This window comes from Macaca nemestrina, chromosome 8 (assembly GCF_043159975.1).
Source record: "Macaca nemestrina isolate mMacNem1 chromosome 8, mMacNem.hap1, whole genome shotgun sequence".
NCBI classification, from domain to species: Eukaryota; Metazoa; Chordata; class Mammalia; order Primates; family Cercopithecidae; genus Macaca; species Macaca nemestrina.
This window is the reverse complement of record NC_092132.1, coordinates 114,944,676-114,966,197: the sequence shown is the minus strand read 5'-3', so window position 1 is coordinate 114,966,197 and position 21,522 is coordinate 114,944,676. Positions and strand designations below refer to the sequence as shown.

Below are 21,522 nucleotides of genomic sequence, written 5' to 3'. Positions count from 1 at the left end.
ATGTGGAGTGTCCATAGTTAAATTATTTCCTGTGGTTAACTTGGAGGCTTTTTTGAATAGTAAAACTATCATGACAATGGCTTGGAAGCATGTGTTAGTAGGTCTTCTTAACTGCAAATAAAGTTGAGAAAAATATTGGGTTAGAGTTTTTCTCGAGATGCCCCTTATGGTCATGGGAAGAGGGGAGGCCTGGATTAGAGAGGAGAAAAGAGAGAGACTGACTCTAGTGTTTAGAAGGAGGTCTACTTTCCTTTCTTTAATTTGCAGAATTAGCTGGAATTGGAAATTTAATTTCCAAAAAGCCCCTTTGCTGTAATGGCAGTTTGAGCCACTGGAGCTGGGGCTTGAGACCCGGGACCCATTAGTCCTGCTGGACCATGTGTGAGACTGGTTCTCAACCCAGTAACCTCTGCCTCTGGGGGCAGTTGCGTCTCCAGTGGTTTCTGTTACAAACTAGACAGGGTTGAGGTGGCTTCATCTTGCTACCTGGGCTTTCCTTTGTAAAATGCCCTGGCCTGTCACACTAATAGCAATGAGCAGATGCACCTTGGGGATCCTGGACTTTGCAAACCTGCAAAGCTGCTGTTAGAGACTTTGTCCTTCTTCTGAGCTTGCTTTCTTTCTTTTGGGCCTCCTTCTGGTTCCTATTACAAAAGACTGAAGTGGCCACCTTCAGGAAGTTCTCTAAGGTGCTATTTGGTCCTATAGCTTGCTTCTGTAGTTTTCTTCTAATATTGGGAGCTGCCTGTGTAATAAACTTGTCCTTCAGGATGAGCCGTCCCTTGACTGAATTAGGGGATAAAGAGGTGTGTTCTATTAGTGCTTCTCTCAGCCTTTCCATAAAGGCTACAAGATTCTCATTTAGCTTTTGGTTTATTTTAGACAGTTTAGAGTAATTGAGTGGTTGGTCCTGGTTTTCCATAGGCCTTCTAAAAGTCATATGAAAAAGTGCAAGTGCTTTCCTTTCCATTCAGCTCCTGAGCTATTGGGGTTTCAGTTAGGGCTGTCTGCTGGAACTGCTTCCCCCCCAATTGGGAATGGTGTTTCTATTACTTTTTCACTTTCCCAATCTGCTTCCTTACCTTTTGGTGTATTATGGGAGATATATTGTTCATTTTCAAAATTCGCCGCTGCTTGCAGAGCTGCCTGCTTTTCAGCTGCAGTCAGGGTCTGACTTAGGAGCAACATGACATTACTTCATATGAGGTGAAATACCTGAGTTAGATTTTGGAAAGTTTTCGTATACCTCTCAGGGTCATCAGAAAATCGGCCTAAGTCTCCTTTTATTTGCTTAAGGTCCTGTAATCAGAAGGGAACTTGAAGGGGGATCCTTAGATGGTTCCCCTGGAAGTTGCTTTCTTCACTTTGGGGAGCTATTTTACCTGGGCCTGCCTGATACAAATGCTCAAAGAGCTGGGTTGATCTTACAATGCTTGTAAAGGTTTAGTAAAAATGTTATGTATGCCCTTGTGGAAAAGAAAATGAGTTGCTTTTTTCTTCAGTGTTCTGAGGTTAAGGAAGTGCCAGTGTTTCAGAGTACATTCCAGAGGGGTGCAAGCTGAAGATAATTTGTTACCCATTTAGAAAAAGAAAAGAGAATAAAAGCATCCTCTTGTTCTCCTTCTTTTCCATATGACCCAGAGTGGAGGAGAAGACAGGGAGCATCCTTGTACAATTTTCCCTCCCTGGTTTCTGGATCCTGGCCCCGTGTTAAACGTGCCACCCATGGTTGAAGGCATGGTCCTTCAAGCCATGGAATCAGATGAACTAACCGATGGGACTAACCATGCTTTACCCACGCAACCTTAGCTTCTCCGCCTTGTGTGATTCCCTTTTGACTTCCTAAACCTGTGTGATCTGCCTGGATCCCCAAAAAATGGATCTTGGGAGAGACTGTGTCACCTTTGGGTAAAGTTCCTTTAATGTAGGCAATGTGCTAGATTGCCTGCTATTACAGCCCGTGTTAAAGCATTTACCCTTAAAAAAATGGTTCCGGTTATCTTCTGAATTTAAAATCCCCTTACTAATTAAGTACTATCTTAATTGGAGACAGAATAGGTGCCTTAAAAGAATGTAGCAACCGAATGGCCATTTTCCTGCTGATGGGACAATATCGAGACTAAAATTTGGCTGTGGGAGACATCTTACTCCTAAATATTGTGGCAAAGGACTGGCAATGTGTCTTATGAAGAGGATTTCTATGTCCACTAGGTGGCGCTGTTGGCTTAGAAATACCATGTGCTCATCAGCGAGTTAGTTGAGTGACCTCCCTGTGGGTGAAAGGGGAGAACTCTCTTCCTAGAAGACTGCAATGGCATTTTCCTGAGCTATATCCCCATTCTACAGCATTTCCTGATCTTGCCTAACAGGATTATTTCCCTAGCCCGTAAAAGTTTCCACACATTCCACACACACAGAGAGTAAGAGAATACAGATAGAGAGAGAAGAAAAGTTTGGCGACAGGATAACTGGAAGAGAGCCTTGAAATTAAAGGACAGATTTAAGGTTGAGGTTTGCTCCTAATACTCACCACTCTAATGAATGATTTCTCGACCCATGCACCAAAATGATACAGCTCTGATGAATGGAGGAATGGGGGACTCGGAACAAAGAGGAACCCCGTGTGCAGCAAAGAAGTAGTTGCTTATATTGGGAAGTTAAAGGAGGCAGCGTCTAATTTGCGTAGGGCCCAGGGAATTGGTTTAACCAGGTGTGTCATCCGCATAGCCCATGAAAAACCTGGCCCTCCCACCTTAGCCCTTTAATATGCAAATGTGGGTCACCTCAATGTTTTATCACATGGCGTTATCTAAAGATGGCCATAATACTTGGCACACCTGGTAACAAGAAGGAAAAGGTGGGAATCGCCATATTAAGTGGACCCAGGTTTTAATTGTCCGTATTTGCATATCAAAGCTTGCTGGTCTGGCCCTTCATGCTGCCTTTTCTGTTAAATAAGAAATGTTTCAGGGGGTTGCTTCTTATTACAGGAAAATTTGCACCAAGAACCTTTACCCTTTCTAGTGGCCTAAAAACTGTTTCTTAATAACTCCTGTATTACTGCCGTGAACGTTGGTGTACAAATATTTTCTACGAGTCTGCACTTTCAAATTTTGTAGGTATATACCCAGAAGTAGAAGGTTAGCTCATATGGTAATTCTATGTTTAACTTTTTGAAGAACCGTCATACTGTTTTCCACAGCAGCTGCACCATTTTCCATTCCCATTAGTAATGCACAAGGACTTCAGTTTCTCCCCATCCTCACCAACAATTGTTATATTCAGTTTGTTTTATTAATAATAGTAATTCTAATGGGCGTGAAGTGGTATCATCTTGTAGGTTTGATTTTCATTTCCTTAATGATTAGTGATGTTGAGTGTCTTCTCATGTGCTTATTTCCCATCTGTGGATCTTCTTTGGAGAAATGTCTGTTCAAGTCCTTTGCCCATCTTTTAACTGCACTGTTGCTTTTGTTGCTGTTGTTGTTATAGAGATTTGGGATTTCTTTATGTATTCCGGATATTAATTCCTCATATAGATGATTTGCAAATATTTTCTTCCATTCTGTGTGTTGCCATTTTACTCAGTTGACGGTGTCCTCTGATGCACAAAAGTTTCTAATTTTATGTGGGTTTTTCTGTGTTTCCAGTTATAGTTTAGTCCATTCATCAAAAGCCACATTCACAGATTCTTTTAAAAACAGGCACCTTTCCTCTGGGAGGCTTGCCAAGCTTCTGAGTGACAACTCCCTTAATATTAGAAACTGTTTTGTATAACTAAGGGTGTCTACTAAGCACAATCTTAAATCTCACAAAGGTGTTAACAAAATATATTATAGTTACACCCTTGATGTGAGATAATTTCTTACTTTGAGCATGAATGGCTGGAGATGAGGATTCTCCTTGCAATCTGAACAGTTTTTTCCTTTAGAATATCTCTTTCTTCTTTTACTTTATCAAAAACAGCAAATATAAGCTAATTGACACACTTAACACTGATTTTAAATTATTTTGCCAAAGTTCACAAATTGATTAGGAACATTTAAAATTTTTTTTCCAAAGACTACACATTGGGTACAGAGTACACTGCTCAGGTGATGGGTGAACCTCAATCTCAGAAATCACCACTAAATAACTTAATTGTGTAACCAGACACCACCTTTGCAAGTAAACTCTCAGGATTTTAGTTCCAGCGAATGAAGGCAAAAGTGACTAATCAGAGCAAATAAGACTGAGTCAGGTGCATCAGGTGCAGGGGGCATGAACCTCATCCAGCTGGCACAGAGCACTGTTTCTGTGGCCACCAAGCTGCAGACACACCAGCAGACTGCAAAGAACCACATCACTTAGAAGCTGACAGAAGTCTTATTATTGTGATAGAATATGCTGAAACATTGAGCCTTACTGTAATACATCCTTTCATAGAGATTTCACAATGACAGTAAAACCCTGCCACAAGTGGCACTGTCAACTTTTCTATGTGCACTCCCTTTTCCTCACATCAACATTCAAATTACAGAGTCTGCTTCGTCTAAAGGAGCTGTCCTATTGAAGCAGCATCGTTGCCTGGGTTTGTCGTGTCGTGCTGAGATTAATGACACGGACACACACACACGGAGTGGGTTAAGGAGCAGGAAGTTAAACAGGCAGAAGAAAGGAAAGAGGAGAGCAGCTTGCTCTTTCTTATGAGAGAGAGGTGTCCAAAAAGGAAAAGCCGGCCGACCGCGGACTGCACCAGATCTTATAGACAGTCTGGAGGAGGCAGTGTTTGATTTACGTAGGCCCCACAGATTGGTTTGATCAGGTGTAATGTTTACATGGTGCCCGGGAAGGCTAGTTGCCCCACCCTAATCTTATTATGCAAATGGACTTTCTACGTGGCCAGCACCATCTTGTCTGCTCCTTACTGTACATGTGGCTGGCAAAGAGAAGAGAAGATGGAGCCGCCATTTTGAACATGCCTGTTCCCAGGTAGCCTTTTCCTACTGGCACAACTGCCAGCATTCACCTGTGCAAGCTTCTAGCTTGCTTGTCTATGTCTGCAGCTTGATTTTACAGGCTGATGTTTGTTAGAAAAGAAAATGATTTTGGAGTTGCTTTTCATAAAACCTTACTGAGGACTCCTGTACCCTCACTATCCGCCTAAGTAATTTCTTCTTAACTCTCATGTAACTATCAGCTTGCTATTGAGACCAATTTATTTAACTTGCACTGCAGTACAGCCACAGAGCAGAGTAGTAGGTACAGGATCCAGGGGGAATGAGTCCTCCCAGCTGGCCTCTCCTGCCATTTGATTCAGTGATGACTTCCTCTTTCTTTTGACTTAGGCTGATTTATAGAAAAAAAGCACATTCCAGAATAATTAAGTTAACTATTAGCCAGATCGCCTTTAGCTGCTGGCTTGGGTTATATAACAACTCCCTAACTCTAGAAGCTAAGGAACAGAAGGCCAGCATTTTCTCTGATTTCCTGTAGTTTTAATGCTTTTCCACTCTCCCCTCCCCTTCTCCCAGCCCACTGTTCCACCACTTCACCGCATGTGCCTTTGAAAGTCTCTGTGGATCATATTCCTCAAGTATTTTGATTATCTTGGGTGCTTCTGCTTATACTGCCATGTAGTCTGGCCTCATAAGATATTCACTTTACATGACCCTTGCTTGCTGCCTTTGACACACTCACCATATAACACTTGCAGAGCCAAAATTCTAGGAAAAGCACCTGCAATTATTAATGCGTTAAACCGGTATTCCGAAATGACTAAATGCATTGTTTCTGCTGTAGAAGAAAATGCTGGGGTGAAGCCAGAGCAAAGGTAAAAGACCTGGTTTTCCTTAAACGGATATAGCCTCAGAGGCATTTATATTTTCAGAGGACCCAGTCCTGATGCTTCTGATCATTTTTCAAATCAACTTAATGAATAGGAGATGGGCTGCACATTAAACTGATATAACAGGTAAATATCACCTGCATTGAGGGTGGGCAGCTGATACAGGGCAACCTTTTTTCTGTGATTCTAAAGAATTTGTAAGGGGAGTAAAAATGCGGGCTGGATTTCTGAATGAGATTTACGTTCTGCTCTCACTCTTGACTGGCTGCCACAATAAACACGGGGAGATATTTTTAAGCTCTCATGAGCTAAAAGCAATGCCAATTGCTATGGATTGCTTTTGGTAGAGTTTGGGTAATTTCACATGATAAATGTTACCTCTGCTTATGACTTCCTTAAAAGATAACTAAATGCTGAGCCCACTGGAATAAACATCCAGAGTAGAGAGCTACATATACCCCAACATATTGTTTTTTCCAAAGCCACAAGCCTATGCCAGATGCTTTGTACCCCGCACTGCTGTCCAACTGAAGCCTCCCTTTCTCTATCTTCCAAGTACAGCCCAAACCCTAAATGCGACCTTTAAAAGGATCCTTTACAAAGTGGATGTTTAAAGTGAATAAAATGTCATCTAATCATCGATTCCTTTTGCCTTAAGCTGCAGAGTCATCCACATTTGCTATTTCCTTCAAGACCGCTTTCTTTTCCTAAACACCGGAAGCTTCGGAGCCACTCACGCATTGTAGTAATTTCGCCCGCTCAGGGTAAAAAACAAGGCCTTCTCTGTGTTGATGAAATCAGGCTGGTTCCTCAGTAGGATCTGTGGTCTAGGACTACCCTGGAGAGACATGAATTTCTAATTTTTATGCTTGACTCAAATTTCGTACATTGTTTTTTTTCCAAAATCCAGTGCTTTAGGGCTGGGCGCAGTGGCTCATGCCTGTATTCAGCACTTTGGGAGGCTGAGGCGGGCAGATTGCTTGAAGCCAGGAGTTTAAGACCAGCCTGGCCAACATGATGAAACCCGGTATCTACTAAAAATAAAATAAAAAATTAGCTGGGCATGGTGTTGACCCTTGTAGTCCCAGCTACTCAGGAGGCTGAGGCAGGAGAATCGCTTGAACCCAGGAGGCGGAGGTTGCAGTGAGCTGAGGTTATGCCACTGCACTCCAGCTTGGGTGACAGAGCAAGACTCCCTCTCAAAAACATCCTTTAAAAATCCAGTGTTTTATAATGAACTGTTAAGTTGCCTAAGGGGATCTCCATTCATATTATATGGTATTTCATTCACAGCTTCTCTGGGAGAGAAGCACAGAGCTGTACCTCTCAGTCAGCCAACAACACTCCCGCTTGTGATGTTCATGTATAATAATGAGAAACGAGGCTCCCATGGGTGTCCCACACACGTGCATAAAAGAAATGCCATCAAAGTGAAAGTGTTGCCATGCTACACCTAGCGTAGGATCACCCGGGTTAGCTGGAAAAAAAATGTGTCAGTGTCTGTAGTCATGAAGTGATTCTGTATTTTATTGTAGAAATCCTATCAAGTATCAGTTTCAAATGATTTTTTTTTTTGAGATGGAGTCTCGCTCTGTTGCCCAGGCTGGAGTGCGGTGGTGCAGTCTCCACTCACTGCAGCCTCTGCTTCTCAGGTTCAAGTGATTCTCTTGCCTCAGCCTCCCAAGTATCTGGAATTACAGGTGTGCACCACCACACCTGGCTAATTTTTATAATTTTAGTAGAGACAGGGTCTCACCATGTTGGCCAGGCTGGTCTTGACTCCTGGCCTCAGGTGATCCGCCTGCCTTGGCCTCCCAAAGTGCTGGAATTACAGGCGTGAGCCACCGGGCCTGGCCTCAAGCAATTTTTACATACTCCATGCTTAAGTTGAGATGTTGCCTCTTTCTTTCTTTCCAGGAGTGTTAGCAGCTATAGTCAAGTTTCAAGAAGTGGGGAATGCTGTTGGGACTGTGCAGGCAATGGCCTAAAAACAATAAAAAGCCCCACTAAAAGCTGGTTTTCTTTTGATTATTATCCTGTACTGACAATTCTAAGTAATATCAGTGATAAAATAAATCACTGGGGACGACCACTCCCACACCCGCCCCTAGTTGATATGGCACTGTGAAAGCACTCCAGTATCTTTCTTTTTTTTCTTTTTTTTGAGATGGAGTCTCACTCTGTCGCCCAGGCTGGTGTGCAGTGGCTCACTGCAAGCTCCACCTCCTGGGTTCACGCCATTCTCCTGCCTCAGCCTCCTGAGTAGCTGGGACTACAGGTGCCCTCCACCAGGCCTGGCTAATTTTTTGTATTTTTAGTAGAGATGGGGTTTCACCATGTTAGCCAGGATGGTCTCAATCTCCTCACCTCGTGATCCGCCCGTCTTGGCCTCCCAAAGTGCTGGGATTACAGGCGTGAGCCACTGCGCCCAGCTTCCAATATCTTTCTTAGGAAGGATACATCATCAGTTAAATAATGAAATCAATATATATTCACTGTAGAACATCTAGAAAACTTTGAAAAAGTATTTTTAGGAGAGAATTAAAATTCGTATAACCCCACCACTTATTGATAATCATAGACCTTTATGTCATTATTACTTTTTTGGTTATTAAAAGTAATTCTGCCATAAATATACTTGTTACATATATTTCTTTTGGCATTTGTGATTTTTTTTTTGGGGGAAGTGCATTCTTGAAAGTTTAACTCTTAAAAAGAATCCAATATATATCATCATGTCCTGTAAAAAGTATTTATCATTTTATAATTCCTAGATTGGTGTACATCTCTCCCAACACAAAACTTTATCATGAAAAATAAATCCTGATTATTTAATTGGCAATTTTTTTTGGGTTTTCCAATTGTTGTGTTACTACATTTAATAGGTCACTACTTTTGTCCGGGTAATAGTAGTTTCCTCATTGCTCTCTTAGCTGCTGGTAACAAACGGCTCACCATTTCTCTAGCCTTTGCTAGAGAAGAGCTCCTCTGAAGCACCTGGAACCCTGGGTTGCTTTCTTAGGCCGAGAGTAGTCACACATATTTGTGGTGCTTGTTATTATAGCACCTTACTTACAAGCACCAATTTTAAATACTCTAGTACTCTGTAAAGAACCACCACAAAAAAGTGGCTTAATGCAAAAGCCATTTATTTAGTAATTCTGCTAGATATTTCTTTTGGTCTGTATGTGGGTTGGCTGGGAAGTTCTGCTTGTCTCCGCTGGGCTCATTAATGCTTCTGAAATCAGCTTCTAGTCAAGAAGGTGTCTTTGATTCTGGAAGTTGGCTAACTATGAGATAGGGTCACTGGGCTTTGTGTTTTTTGTCTACTAGGAGGGTAGGCCAGGCTTCTTCACATAAGTGTTGCAGGGATCCCACAGCATCAAGAGAGTGAAATCCAATGTTCAAACACTTTAAAAGTCACTTTTGCTGCTGTTCCACTAGCCAAAGAAACAGAAAGTTCATCCTCCCCTCAAAACCCCCACTACCCTTCCCAGTCTCTGGAAACCATCCTTCTACTCTCCATGACCATTAGTTCAATTGTCTTGATTTCTCAATCCCACAAATAAGTGAGAACATGCGATGTTTGTCTTTCTGGTCTTGGCTTATTTAACTTAACACAATAATCTCCAATTCTGTCCATGTTGTTGCAAATGACTGGATCTCATTCTTTTTTTCATGGCTGAGTAGTACTCCATTGTGTATATGCACCACATTTTCTTTATGCATTTATCTCTTGATGGACCCTTCTAAATCTTAGTTATTGCAAACAGTGCTGCAAGAAACATAGGGATGTACTGATTTCCTTGCTTTTGGATATATACCCAGCAGTGGGATTCCTGGATCATATGGTAGCTCAAATTTTAGTTTTTTTGAGGAAAGTGCAAACTGTTCTCCTCAGTGGTACATCCCCACTAGCAGTGTACAAGGGTTTCCTTTTCTCTGCATCTTCATCAGCATTTGTCATGTGATGAGCCTCTTATATATTTTGGTTATTAATCCCTTGTCAGATGGGTGGTTTGCAAATATTTTCTCCCATTCAATGGGTTATGTCTTCACTTTATTGACTGTATCTTTCAATGTGCAGAAATTTTTATTATTTCTTTTTTGAGATGGAGTCTTGCTCTGTTGCCCAGGCTGAAGTGCAGTGGCGCAATCTCTGCTCACTGCAAGCTCCGCCTTCTGGGTTCGTGCCATTCTCCTGCCTCAGCCTCCCAAGTAGCAGGGACTAAGGCACCCGCCACCATGCCCAGCTAATTTTTTGTATTTTTAGTAGAGATGGAGTTTCACCATGTCAGCCGGGATGGTCTCGATCTCCTGACCTGGTGATGCACCTGCCTCAGCCTCTCAAAGTGCTGGGATTACAGGCGTGAGCCACTGCACCAGGCCTGCAAAAGCTATTTAACTTGATGTGATCCCATTTGTCCATGTTTGCTTTGGTTGCCTGTGCTTGTGGGGTGTTGCTCAAGAAACCTTTTCCCAGACCAATGTCCTGGAGAGTTTCCTGATGTTTCTTTGTAGTAGTTTCATAGTTTGAGGTCTTAGATTAAGGCTTTAATCCATTTTGATTTGATTTTTGTATATGGTGAGAGATAAAGGTCTAGTTACATTCTTTTGCATATGGATATCCAATTTTCCCAGCATCATTTATTAAATTTGTTTAATTTTATCAAATGCTTTTTTAGCCTCAGTTGAAATGATCATATGTTTTCTATCCTTCATTCTGTTGATAAGATGAATGATACTGATTGATTTGGATGTGTTGAACCATCCTTGCAACCCAGGGATAAATCCCACTTGGTCATAATGAATGATCTTTCTAATGCATTGTTGAATTTTGTTTGCTAGTATTTTGCTGAGGAATTATACATCAATATTCATCAGAGATATTGGCCTGTAGTTTTCTTTTCTTTCTTTCTTTTTTTTTCATGTCCCTTTGTCTGGTTTTGGTATCAGGGTAATACTGGCTTTGTAGAATGAGTTTGGTAATATTCCGTCCTCCTCTGTTTTTTGGAATAGTTTGAGTAGCATTGGTATTAGTTCTTTCTATGTTTGGCAAAATTCAACAGTGAAGCCATCAGTTCCCAGTATTTTCTTCACTGAAAGGCTTTTTATTATGTCTCTCATCTCAGTACTTGTTATTTATCTGTTCAGCTTTTGGATTTCTTCTTGGATCAATCTTGGTAGGTTGCATGTATCTATGAATTTGTCCATTTCTTCTAGATTTTCCAATGTATAGGTATATAGTTGTTCATAGTAGACACTAGTGATCCTTTGAATTTCCGCAGTATCAGTTGTAATGTCTCCTTTTCCATTTCTAATTTTATTTGGATCTTCTCTCTTTTTTTCTTAGTCTAGCTAAAGGTTTTCAATTTTGTTTAACATTTCAAAGAATCAACTTTTTGTTTCATTGATCTTTCATTCTTTTAATTTCATTTATTTTTGCTCTGATCTTTATTATTTCTTCTACTAATTTTAGGTTTGGTTTGCTCTTGTTTTAGTAGTTCTTTAAAATGCATTGTTAGATTGTTTATTAGAAATTTTTCCTCTTTTTAAAATTTTTAAATTTTACTTTAAGATCTGGGATACATGTGCAGAACGTGCAGGTTTGTTACATAGGTACACATCTGCCATGGTGGTTTGCTGCACCTATCAACCCATCATCTAGGTTTTAAGCCCCACATACATTAGATATTTGTCCTAATGCTCTCACTCCCCTTGCCCCCAAGCCCCTGACAGGCCCCTGTGTGTGATGTTCCCTCCATGTGTCCATGTGTTCATGTGTTCTCATTATTAAACTCCCACCTATGAATGAGAACATGCAGTGTTTGGTTTTCTGTTCCTGTGATAGTTTGCTGACAATAATGGTTTCCAGCTTAACCCATGTCCCTGCAAAGGAAATAAACTCATTCTTTTTATGGCTGCAGAGTATTCCATGATGTATATGTGTCACATTTTCTTTATCCAGTCTATCATTGATGGACATTTGGGTTGGTTCCAAGTCTTTGCTATTGTAAATAGTGCTGCAATAAACATACGTGTGCATGTGTCCTTATAGTAGCATGATTTATAATCCTTTGGGTATACACCCGGTAATGGGATTGCTGGGTCAAATGGTATTTTGAATTCTAGATCCTTGAGGAATTGCCACACTGTCTTTCACAATGGTTGAATTAATTTACACTCCCATCAACAGTATAGAGGCATTCCTATTTCTCCACAGCCTTGCCAGAATCTGTTGTTTCCTGACTTTTTAATAATTGTCATTATAACTGGCGTGAGATGATATCTCATTGTGGTTTTGATTTGCATTTCTCTAAGGACTAGTGATGTTGAGCTTTTTTTCATGTTTCTTGACCACATAAATGTCTTATTTTGAGAAGTGTCTGTTCATATACTTTGCCCACTTTTTGATTTTTTTTCCTTGTAAATTTATTTAAGTTTCTTGTAGATTCTAGATATTAGCCCTTTGTCAGATGGATAGATTGCAAAAATTTTCTCCTATTCCGTAGGTTGCCTGTTCACTCTTTTTTGATGTAGGCACTTACAGCTATAAACTTCCCTCTTAGTACTGCTTTCGTTGTATCCCATAGATTTTGGTATGTTGTATTTCCATTATCATTTGTTTCAAGAAAATTTTCAATTTCGTTCTTAATTTCTTCATTGACCCACTGGTCATTCAGGATCATGTTGTTTAATTTCCATGCATTTGTATAGTTTCCAAAATTCTTCTTGTTATTAATTTGTAGTTTTATTCCATTGTCATCAGAGAAGATGCTTGATTTTCTGTCAGTTTTTTGAATGTTTTAAGACCTGTTTTGTGACCTAACATTTGGTCTATCCTTGAGGATGATCCATGTGCTGAGGAGAAGAATGTGTATTCTGCAGCTCTTGGATGAAATGTTCTGTGAATATCTATTAGATCCATTTGGTCTATAGTGCAGATTCAATCTGATTTTGTTTTGTTAACTTTCTGTCTGGAAGACATTTCTAATGCTGAAAATGGGGTGTTGAAGTCTCCAGATAATATTGTACTGGGGCCCATTTGTCTCTTTAGCTCTAATAATTGCTTTATATCCCTGCCACTTACCACTCTGTGAAAAAAGAAAATAAAAAGAATTTGCTTTGTATACCTGGGTGCTCCAGTGCTGGGTGCATATATGTTTAAAATTGTTATATCCTCTTGCTGAATTGACCCCTTATTTATTATGTGCTGACCTTGTTTGTCTCTTCTTATAGTTTCTGTGTTGAAACCTATTTTGTCTGATGTAAGTGTAGCAACTCAAGCTCTTTTTTGGTTTCCATTGGCATGAATATCTTTTCCTGTCTTTTTATTTTCATTCTATGTGTGTCTTTATAGTTGAAGTGTGTTTCTTGTAAACAATGGATCAATGGATCTAGTATTTTTCATCTATTCAGCCAGTCTGTATCTTTTGATTAGAGAGTTTAATCTATTTGCATTCAATGTTATTACTGATAAGTAAGGAGGACTTACTGTTGACATTTTAATATTTGTTTTCTGGTTGTTTTGTGGTCTTTTCTTCTTTCTTTCATTCCTGTCTTTCTCTAGTGAAGTTGAGTTTTTCCTTTGGTGATTATTTAGTTTCTCATTTTTTATTTTTTGTGTATGCATTGTATGTTTTTTGATTTGAGGTTACCACGAGGCTTGCAAATACTGTCTTATACCATATTATATTAACCTGATAATAACACTATTTTGCATAAACAAACAAAGAAGCAAAAAGAAAACTAGTACAAACTCTATACCTTAATTTCATCCTCCCACTTTTTAACCTTTTGTTGTTTCCATTTATATCTTATTGTACTGAGTATGTCATATACTTAATATAATCTTTGCTATTTAATACTGTCTTGGCATTTTTAAGCAATTAGACATAGGAAGAGCTTACTGGAAAAAGAAGAAATTAGAACATGTGTTATAATATGTTGTGAAAAAGGATGTTTCTAACACAGTATACAGCATCATTTTAATGGTGATCCTGTCATTGAGGATTTTCCCACTTTCTCCACATATTGTTTTTCAGTCTAGGATTATATTTATAATAGAAATGAGAACTGCTTGAAATATCACATTTTAGAAATTCAGTATTCAATTTTCATTAAAAAGAAATAATATGAAAATTGAATGTACTAAACATTGCTTAAAATCATGTTTTATATATTTTTATTAAATCATTATTTGCATATTATTACTGATTTCCTGGATTTCAATTGGAGTGGATTCCTATGGCTACTTTAGAATACAGCATATTGTAAAATAAAAGAGATGTGATATATTAATTATGTCCACTAGTTTTTACAAATCATTTATCTTTTTCAGTTTGATTACATGGGCTCTGATATAAACGCTGTAACGCAGAAGGTTATTCAGATAATTGGCCTTGTTAACACTGTAAGTTTTTAAAAGCTATTATTTTAAAATATATTTTATAAAAATGATGTGTATAATAATTTTCTGTGCTGTTGAAGAGCTTCCATAACCAAAGTACTGTATCAAATGTGTTTTTAGAAAATGTAATATAATGTTCAAGTTTATTTATGATTTTTAATTATATTCTTCTTTTAGATGCTTACCCAGTTACAACTGACTGTCATTATATCTTCCATTGAAATCTGGTCAAATAAAAACAAAATTTCTACTACAGGGCATGCTGAATATGTATTGTTAGAATTTTTTGAATGGAAAAAGGACCATCTTAACTTTAAACCACATCAAATTGCATACTTATTTGTGTAAGTGTAGTATTCTGCATTTTATAACATTAAAGGAATAACTCAAAATGACTTAATATGTTCATTATGAAAAATAAGCATTTATTTTATAGATATCTTGTGTTCTACCCATTTAATATAGATACTATGGAATGTGAGAAATGTAAGCAAGAGTCCTTGTCCTCAAGGAGTTAATGTGAGGCAAAACTTAAAATGTTTTATTAAACAACATAAAGTTATTCATAAAACTAAAATTCCACAAAAGGTATTGAAATAACGAAAAGTTTAATTGTGAGTGCTACAATTTATTTGATTTCCTTTGGTTTATGAACCTTTACCCTAGGTTATCATATTTCTATATTCCTGGCTCACTTCTAGGTAATTCTTATGTTTTTATTTTCTAATATAGTGAAGGGTTAAATTTTCCTACTATCTAGAATTTAATGTGCAGAAAAATCTGGTCAAAAATAAGTAATAAATGAACAAGGAGGTCATAGAAATTTGAATTTTCAGGGCTATAAATATAGAGGAAACCAGAATAAAAACTATAATCATTAGTGCAATAGTATTTCCATAAATTGTTAGGCCTTATCCTAATTATATTTCTGGATATTTATCAAATTCAAAAGAGAAAAGTGTATATTGAAATATTCTTAACATTGAAACTTTGAGAGAAATGTATTTATGGCATAATTCAAAGTAGTATGGTGCTTGGGAGATAGTAATTGTTTGATAATGTTTGCTGCTATGAAACTTATCACCAATAATACCACATTCAAATTCACTTATGGCAAAAGTTATTTTTCAGCTACAGGAAACTTCCCACCTTAATAGGAGCCACATTTCCTGGGCAAGTATGTAATAAGGATTTTGCTGCTGCAGTTGCTCTGGTAGGTAATTATCTGGTTTGCTCTCAATACTTTCATGTTTCAAATTTTCCTAAATATTTTAAAACATGCATAAATATATTACTTAGTTTCCTCATAATTTTATAGCTTTTATATTACTAATTTGGAGCATAATCAAGGGGTATGTCAGGAACGAGGCTAGAATAAAGCCAGTGGAAGCATGATGCATTTCCATAAAGATCAAGCACATTTACTCCTGGTTAAGGAGTAATGTTAGATCCTCCAATCCCTTTTCTCCTGGGATGTGATTATATTTTTGTGAAATTACTTGCTATCATCTTGCAGGTCACTCTGTGTTCATTTTTTCCCCATTTTTGTTCTCTGTGCTTCACTTGAGATAATTTCTATTAATCTGACTTTAAATAGAATTATCTATTCTACAACAGTTTCAAATCTGCTATTAAGCCGACCAATTCAGATGGTTGAATTTTTAAATTCTAGAGTATCTACTTTATGATTTGTTTAAAAACTTTGTTAATTAATTAAATCATAAAATCACATAATTGAGGTATAATCAACATACAAAAGCTATACTTATTTAATGTACACAACTTGCTGAGCATGGAGATAAGTATTACACTTGTGACACTGTCACCACAATAAATGCCATAAGCATATTTGTCATCTCCAAAAGACTACTTTGCTCCCTATGCTTATTATTATTAGTAGTATTTTGTCATAATAACATTTAATGGAAGTTCTATCCTCTTAGAAAATGTTTTTAAATTAATATTTTATATTTTATTTTAGATTCAGGGTATACATGCGCCTGTTTGTTACATAGGTATATTATGTACTGGTAGGGATTGGGCTTATAGTGTGCCTGTTACCAAATAGTGAACATTGTACCCAATAGGTACAAGTGGGTTCTCTATTCTCTTCCATTGATCTATGTGTCTAATTTTGTAATAGTACCATGCTGTTTTAGTTACTATAGCCTCATAGTATAATTTGAATTCAGGCAATGTGATGCCTCTAGATTTGTTCTTTTTGCTTAGAATTGCTATGGCTATTTGTGCTCTTTTTGTTTCCATATGAATTTTAGGATTTTTTTTTTCCTAATTCTGTAAAAACTGATGTTGATAATTTGATAGGGATTTCATCAAATCTGTGATTGCTTTAGGTAATGTGGTCATTTTAATAATATTGATTCTTCCAATCTATGAGTATGGGATATTTTTCCATTTGTTTGTGTCATCTACAATTCTTTTCCTAGTGGTCTGGAGTTCTTGTACAGATCTTTTACCTCCTTGGTTAGGTGTATTCCTAAGTATTCTCTGTGTATGTGTGTGTGTGTGTGTGTGTGTGTGTGTTTATGTGTATGTGTTTGTGTGCCTACTATAAATGAGACTGTTTTCTCGATTTGGCTCTCAGCATAAATATTATTGGTATATAAAAATGCCACTCATTTTTGTTCATATATTTTGTATCCTGAAACATTACTGAAATAGCTTATCAAGTCTAGGAGTCTTTTGGAGGAGTTGTTAGGGTTTTCTAGGTACATGATCATGTCATCAGTGAACAGAGATAATTTGACTTCCTCTTTTTCAATTTGGATGCCATTTATTTCTTTCTCTTGCCTGATTGCTCTGGCTAGGACTTCCAGTACTATGTCAAATAGGAGTAGTGAGAGTGGGTATCCTTTCCTTTTTCCATTCTTAGGGGGAATGCTTTCAAGTTTTCTCCATTCAATATGATGTTGGCTGTGGGTTTGTCATATATATAATTCTTATTACTTAGAAGTATATTCCATCTATGCCTCATTTGTTGAGGGGATTTTATCATAAAGGGATGTTGGATTTTGTCAAATGTCTGTTCTGCATCTATTGAGATGATCATATGGTTTTTGTTTTTAGTTCTGTTTATATGTTGAATCATGTTTACTGATTTATGTTGAACCATCCTTGCATCCTGGAATAATGCTCACAGATTGTGCGCTTGATCTGTGTTCTCTCCCTGGACTTGGAGCAGCAGGAATGGAGGCAGTAGTGGCAACAAGTGAAAAGGGCTCGTCAGTGACCTCTGGGAGTAGAGTAGTATATATTCTGTTGGTACATGAAAGTGCCTGGCCTCCTTTGTTGATGTGGTGGTGTCAGCTGGCACTGGGCTCCTCAGCTCAGGCAGTGGGGCCAGGAGTAGCTTGGCCCCACAGGGGAGGGTATAGCAGCAGCTTGGCTCAGGGATGGCAGGCCACCAGGCAGGGATGTTTCAGTAGTGGCAAAGCATCAGGGATAGAATGGGACACCTCCAGAACAGGACACACTCCAGCAGTGGTTCTGGTTCCAAGCAAGCAGAGTGGAGTAGTTGCTCAGGCCATGGGGATAGGGCAGTGTCATATCCTTCTCATGTGGAAGCATAGCTCCTTCGGGTGGGTTCAGCACCTATGAGGACTGTAGGAATCTCCAGTGGTGAGGAGTTTAGGTATCCAAGATGGCGATGGGGGCTGCTGGGGTCCTTTTGCTTACCTTCTCCCTCAGGGAGAAGTCCCTCCTGTATCTAGACTAATCTGAGCTGGGAGACACAGTCGTGGAGGCAAAGTGTTTTCTTCTGTTCTCTGTGTGGCTGTCCTGGGTTTCTATGTGTTTTTGTTTGTTTGAGTTGGAGTCTTGCTCTGTCACCCAGGCTGGAGTGCAGTGGTGCAATCTCAGCTCATTGCAATCTCTGCCTCCCAGGTTCAAGCAGCCTCCTGAGTATCTGGGATTACAGCCATGCACCACCACGCTTGGCTAATGTTTGTATTTTTAGTAGGGACAGGGTTTCACCATGTTGGCCAGGCTGGTTTCAAACTCCTGACCTCAGGTGATTTACCCATCTTGGCATTCCAAAGTGCTGGGATTACAGGCATGAGCCACCACGTGTAGCCCATCCTGAGTTTTTGTGCTACACAGGGCTTCTGCTCTCCTTTGATATACTTGGCACCCTTATTTAGCTATTTTCACCAAAGCGTAGTTGCTTATTCATTGTTTTGACTGTCTTTGTAGCGGGGACAAGTGGTAGGGGCTTCAGTTGGCCATCTTGCTGCTGTCACTTCCCTCCCAATATCTTTTTTTAAAAAGTTTCTTTTTAATTTCATTATGATTAGTTTAAATTTGTGTTTCTTTACTGTTCTGGTTCATCCATTTTGATTTCTGTTTGTATGTTTTTCAGCTTACTTTCCTCATAGGACTTTCACATATTAAATGCTACAGAAGGCAGGGCAAATTAAGAAAACAGGTACTACACTAGGTATTTCAAAAGGATTTAGAACAGAGAATTAGTTATACAGGTATTTCACATCTGAAAAAAGTCAAAAGGGAATAATGAGTTAACAGATAATAAAATGATAGTTACCACTCCAGAACGAAGGAAAATTGGGGTTCCCAAAATTGAGGTCAGAAGAGGGAACTTCCAACTGGCATTTAGGTCTCTGGAGGAAGGAGTACTGCCTCAAGCTGCTGCTACATTGAAGGGGCATAATTACATGGGTTCTGATAGTACTGGAAGAAGTTGGAGTCAGGAAACTATTGATCCTGGAGTAAACTACAAATGCTGAAATAAACTTCCACTTTAGGAGCAAAATGGTGCTGACTGGGCCATGGTGTTGAATGAAACAACTGTCCGCGGGGAAAAGAAAGCCACTTCATTCTTCCAACTGCAGATAATTTGGTAACAAAAAAATATGAGAAATGTAGTTTGCAGAATCTTAGTCCCACAATCTTATAGCAGAGTATAGAAGGGTAGATTTGAAATTCGTTTTGTTGTTTTTTATGGTGCTTGCACTCATCTGTTATATCATTTTTTCTTATGAGATTTCTTAACATATGAGGACAAAAAGAGGAGTCTAACTTTTTCGTCTAACGGATAGTAGAGGGAATAGGGATCTACCAAGGTTAGGCAAAAATGTGGCTTTTGCTACCATTTATTCCTTGCTTCTTTCCTCATAATTTCTTTTGATCAAAAGCTGGGATGGGGAAGGAGAGATTGCTTGCGTTCAAGCAGCCTGCCAGGAAGTGAAATTGCTCTTTTTTGAAGGTGTACTGAAACGTTCGATGCATTCGTTTGTTGTTATGTTGGCCGTGCTGTTTTTCTACCTGTTAGTGGGTGCAGGTGAACAATAAGCAACCCAGGGCAGTATGGAGAACCAAACATTCAGAAACATCTCCATGGATTGTGGCCGCCTTCTCTGAACTACTCTTTACTTATCACTCCCTCACTATCATTTACTTCAGGTTCCATCAGAAACCAACTACCTTTTTACATTAGAAGATCAGTTAACTTTCTTCTATGATGTTGTTGTTTTTGTATTTTGGAGATGTTCAGTGGCCCGTATTATTTTGCTATGTGGTGGAAGAATTAATTGATTTTGGTGGAAGTACTTAAATAAACAGAGTAATGTCATGTGAGTAATTAAGGCATGTAACAGCTGAGTTATTCTGAATGTTTTCAATTTTACCTGCAACTTCAAAATAATTTGAAATTACTTAGAAACAGATGATAGCTGTGTTCTTTCTCCTATATCACAACACTTTAATTGTGTTCTGAATAGTCATCTGAGCAGGACTCTTAAAGGAAAACATAAGCATTGGAAATTATGTACAGGAGAACAATAAAACCTATGAGGATGTATTATTTATCTATTGTGACATAACAGATCACACTAAAACTTAGCAGACAAAAACAATGCAGTTCTGTAGGTTAGGAATCTAGGAGGAATTCAGTGGGTAGTTCAAACTCTAGATTTCCAACAGAGACAAAATCAATGTGTCAGCAAGGGCTGGAGTTATCTCAAGGTTTGACTAATGGAGGATATGCTTTCAAGCTCAGTCATGTGGCTGTTGGCAGACCTCAGAAAGTCATTTCCAAGATCACTCATGTGGGCTTCTCTACTAGTTCACCTCACGGCATTGCAGCTGGATTCCCCTAGAGTGGGCAAGAAAGAGCAAGATAGAGAATTTAAGAAGCCAGTCCTTTTATAACATATCCTGGACATGATGACCCATCACTTCTGCTATACTCAGTTAATTAAAAGCAAGTCAGTAAGTCCAGCCTATATGCAATAAAGTGGGATTCCACAAGGACGTGAATACCAGGAGACAAGGATTATTGGGACCCATTTCAGAGGATGTCTACTATAGAAGGAATGTAGAATCGACTGTTGAAGAATATTAAAGGCATTTTGTTTAAAATAATTCAAAGAAGCCATAAACTAGGGTTTTTGACTGTTCTGTTTGCTAAGATAGCTGATAATGTCATTAAGTAATAGTGTTTTGAAACTTAATATAACTATTATGTGGACTCATTCATGTTTAATAAATCTATAATCAAAAAATTTATATAATTACTATAATTGCATCCACCTAGGTATCTTGAGTGCATTTTAAGAATTACTTTCATATACTAACTTTTGATTCGGTAAATATTGTTGTATTTTAGAACTGATTATAATTATTAGTTAACTTTTTCTTTTTCTTATATTTAGTACCCAGAGGGTTTATCCTTGGAGTCATATACTGTCATTATTGTTCAATTGCTTGGCCTTAATCTGGGATTAACTTATGACAAAACTGACACCTGCCATTGTTCAGGAGATGTTTGCACAATGACACCAAAAGCAGTGTAAGGATTTTCTTTATTAAATAGACTTGTTCTTTCTTTAATTAATTTCTTTTCCCTTGTTTTCTTTCAAACTTTTTTCTTTTTAATTTTTGTGGGTACATTGTAGGTGTACATTTTTGGGGTGCATGAGATGTTTTGATAGAGGCATGTAATGTGAAATAAACAAGTCATGGGGAATGGGGTATCCATTTCCTGAAGCATTTATATCCCTTGAGTTACAAACACTCCAGTTACACTTTTTAAGTTATTTTAAAATGTATAAATAAGTTATTATTCATTGTAGTCACCCTGTTGTGCTATCAAATAGTAGGTTTTATTAATTCTGTTTTTTTTTTTTTTTTGTACCCATTAACCATCCCCACCTCTCTATAGCCCCCTACTACCCTTCCCAGCCTCTGGTAACCATCCTTCTACTCTCTATTTCTATGAATTCAATTGTTTTGATTTGTAGATCCCACA

The 21,522-nt window shown here is 38.3% G+C and overlaps 1 protein-coding gene across 2 annotated transcripts in view; it reads left to right on the top strand.

Moving 5' to 3' along the window:
- Positions 1-21,522, top strand: part of LOC105476553 (disintegrin and metalloproteinase domain-containing protein 5) — a 135,287-nt gene that overhangs the window by 18,968 nt on the left and 94,797 nt on the right. For both annotated transcript variants that reach the window (XR_984127.2, XM_011732583.2), the window contains exons 8-11: positions 14,169-14,240; positions 14,415-14,581; positions 15,369-15,450; positions 20,927-21,063. Coding sequence is in view for 1 of the 2 variants with exons in the window: in XM_011732583.2 (XP_011730885.2) it covers positions 14,169-14,240; positions 14,415-14,581; positions 15,369-15,450; positions 20,927-21,063 (458 nt within the window). In the remaining variant the exon portion in view is untranslated. The remainder of the gene's footprint in view (positions 1-14,168; positions 14,241-14,414; positions 14,582-15,368; positions 15,451-20,926; positions 21,064-21,522) is intronic.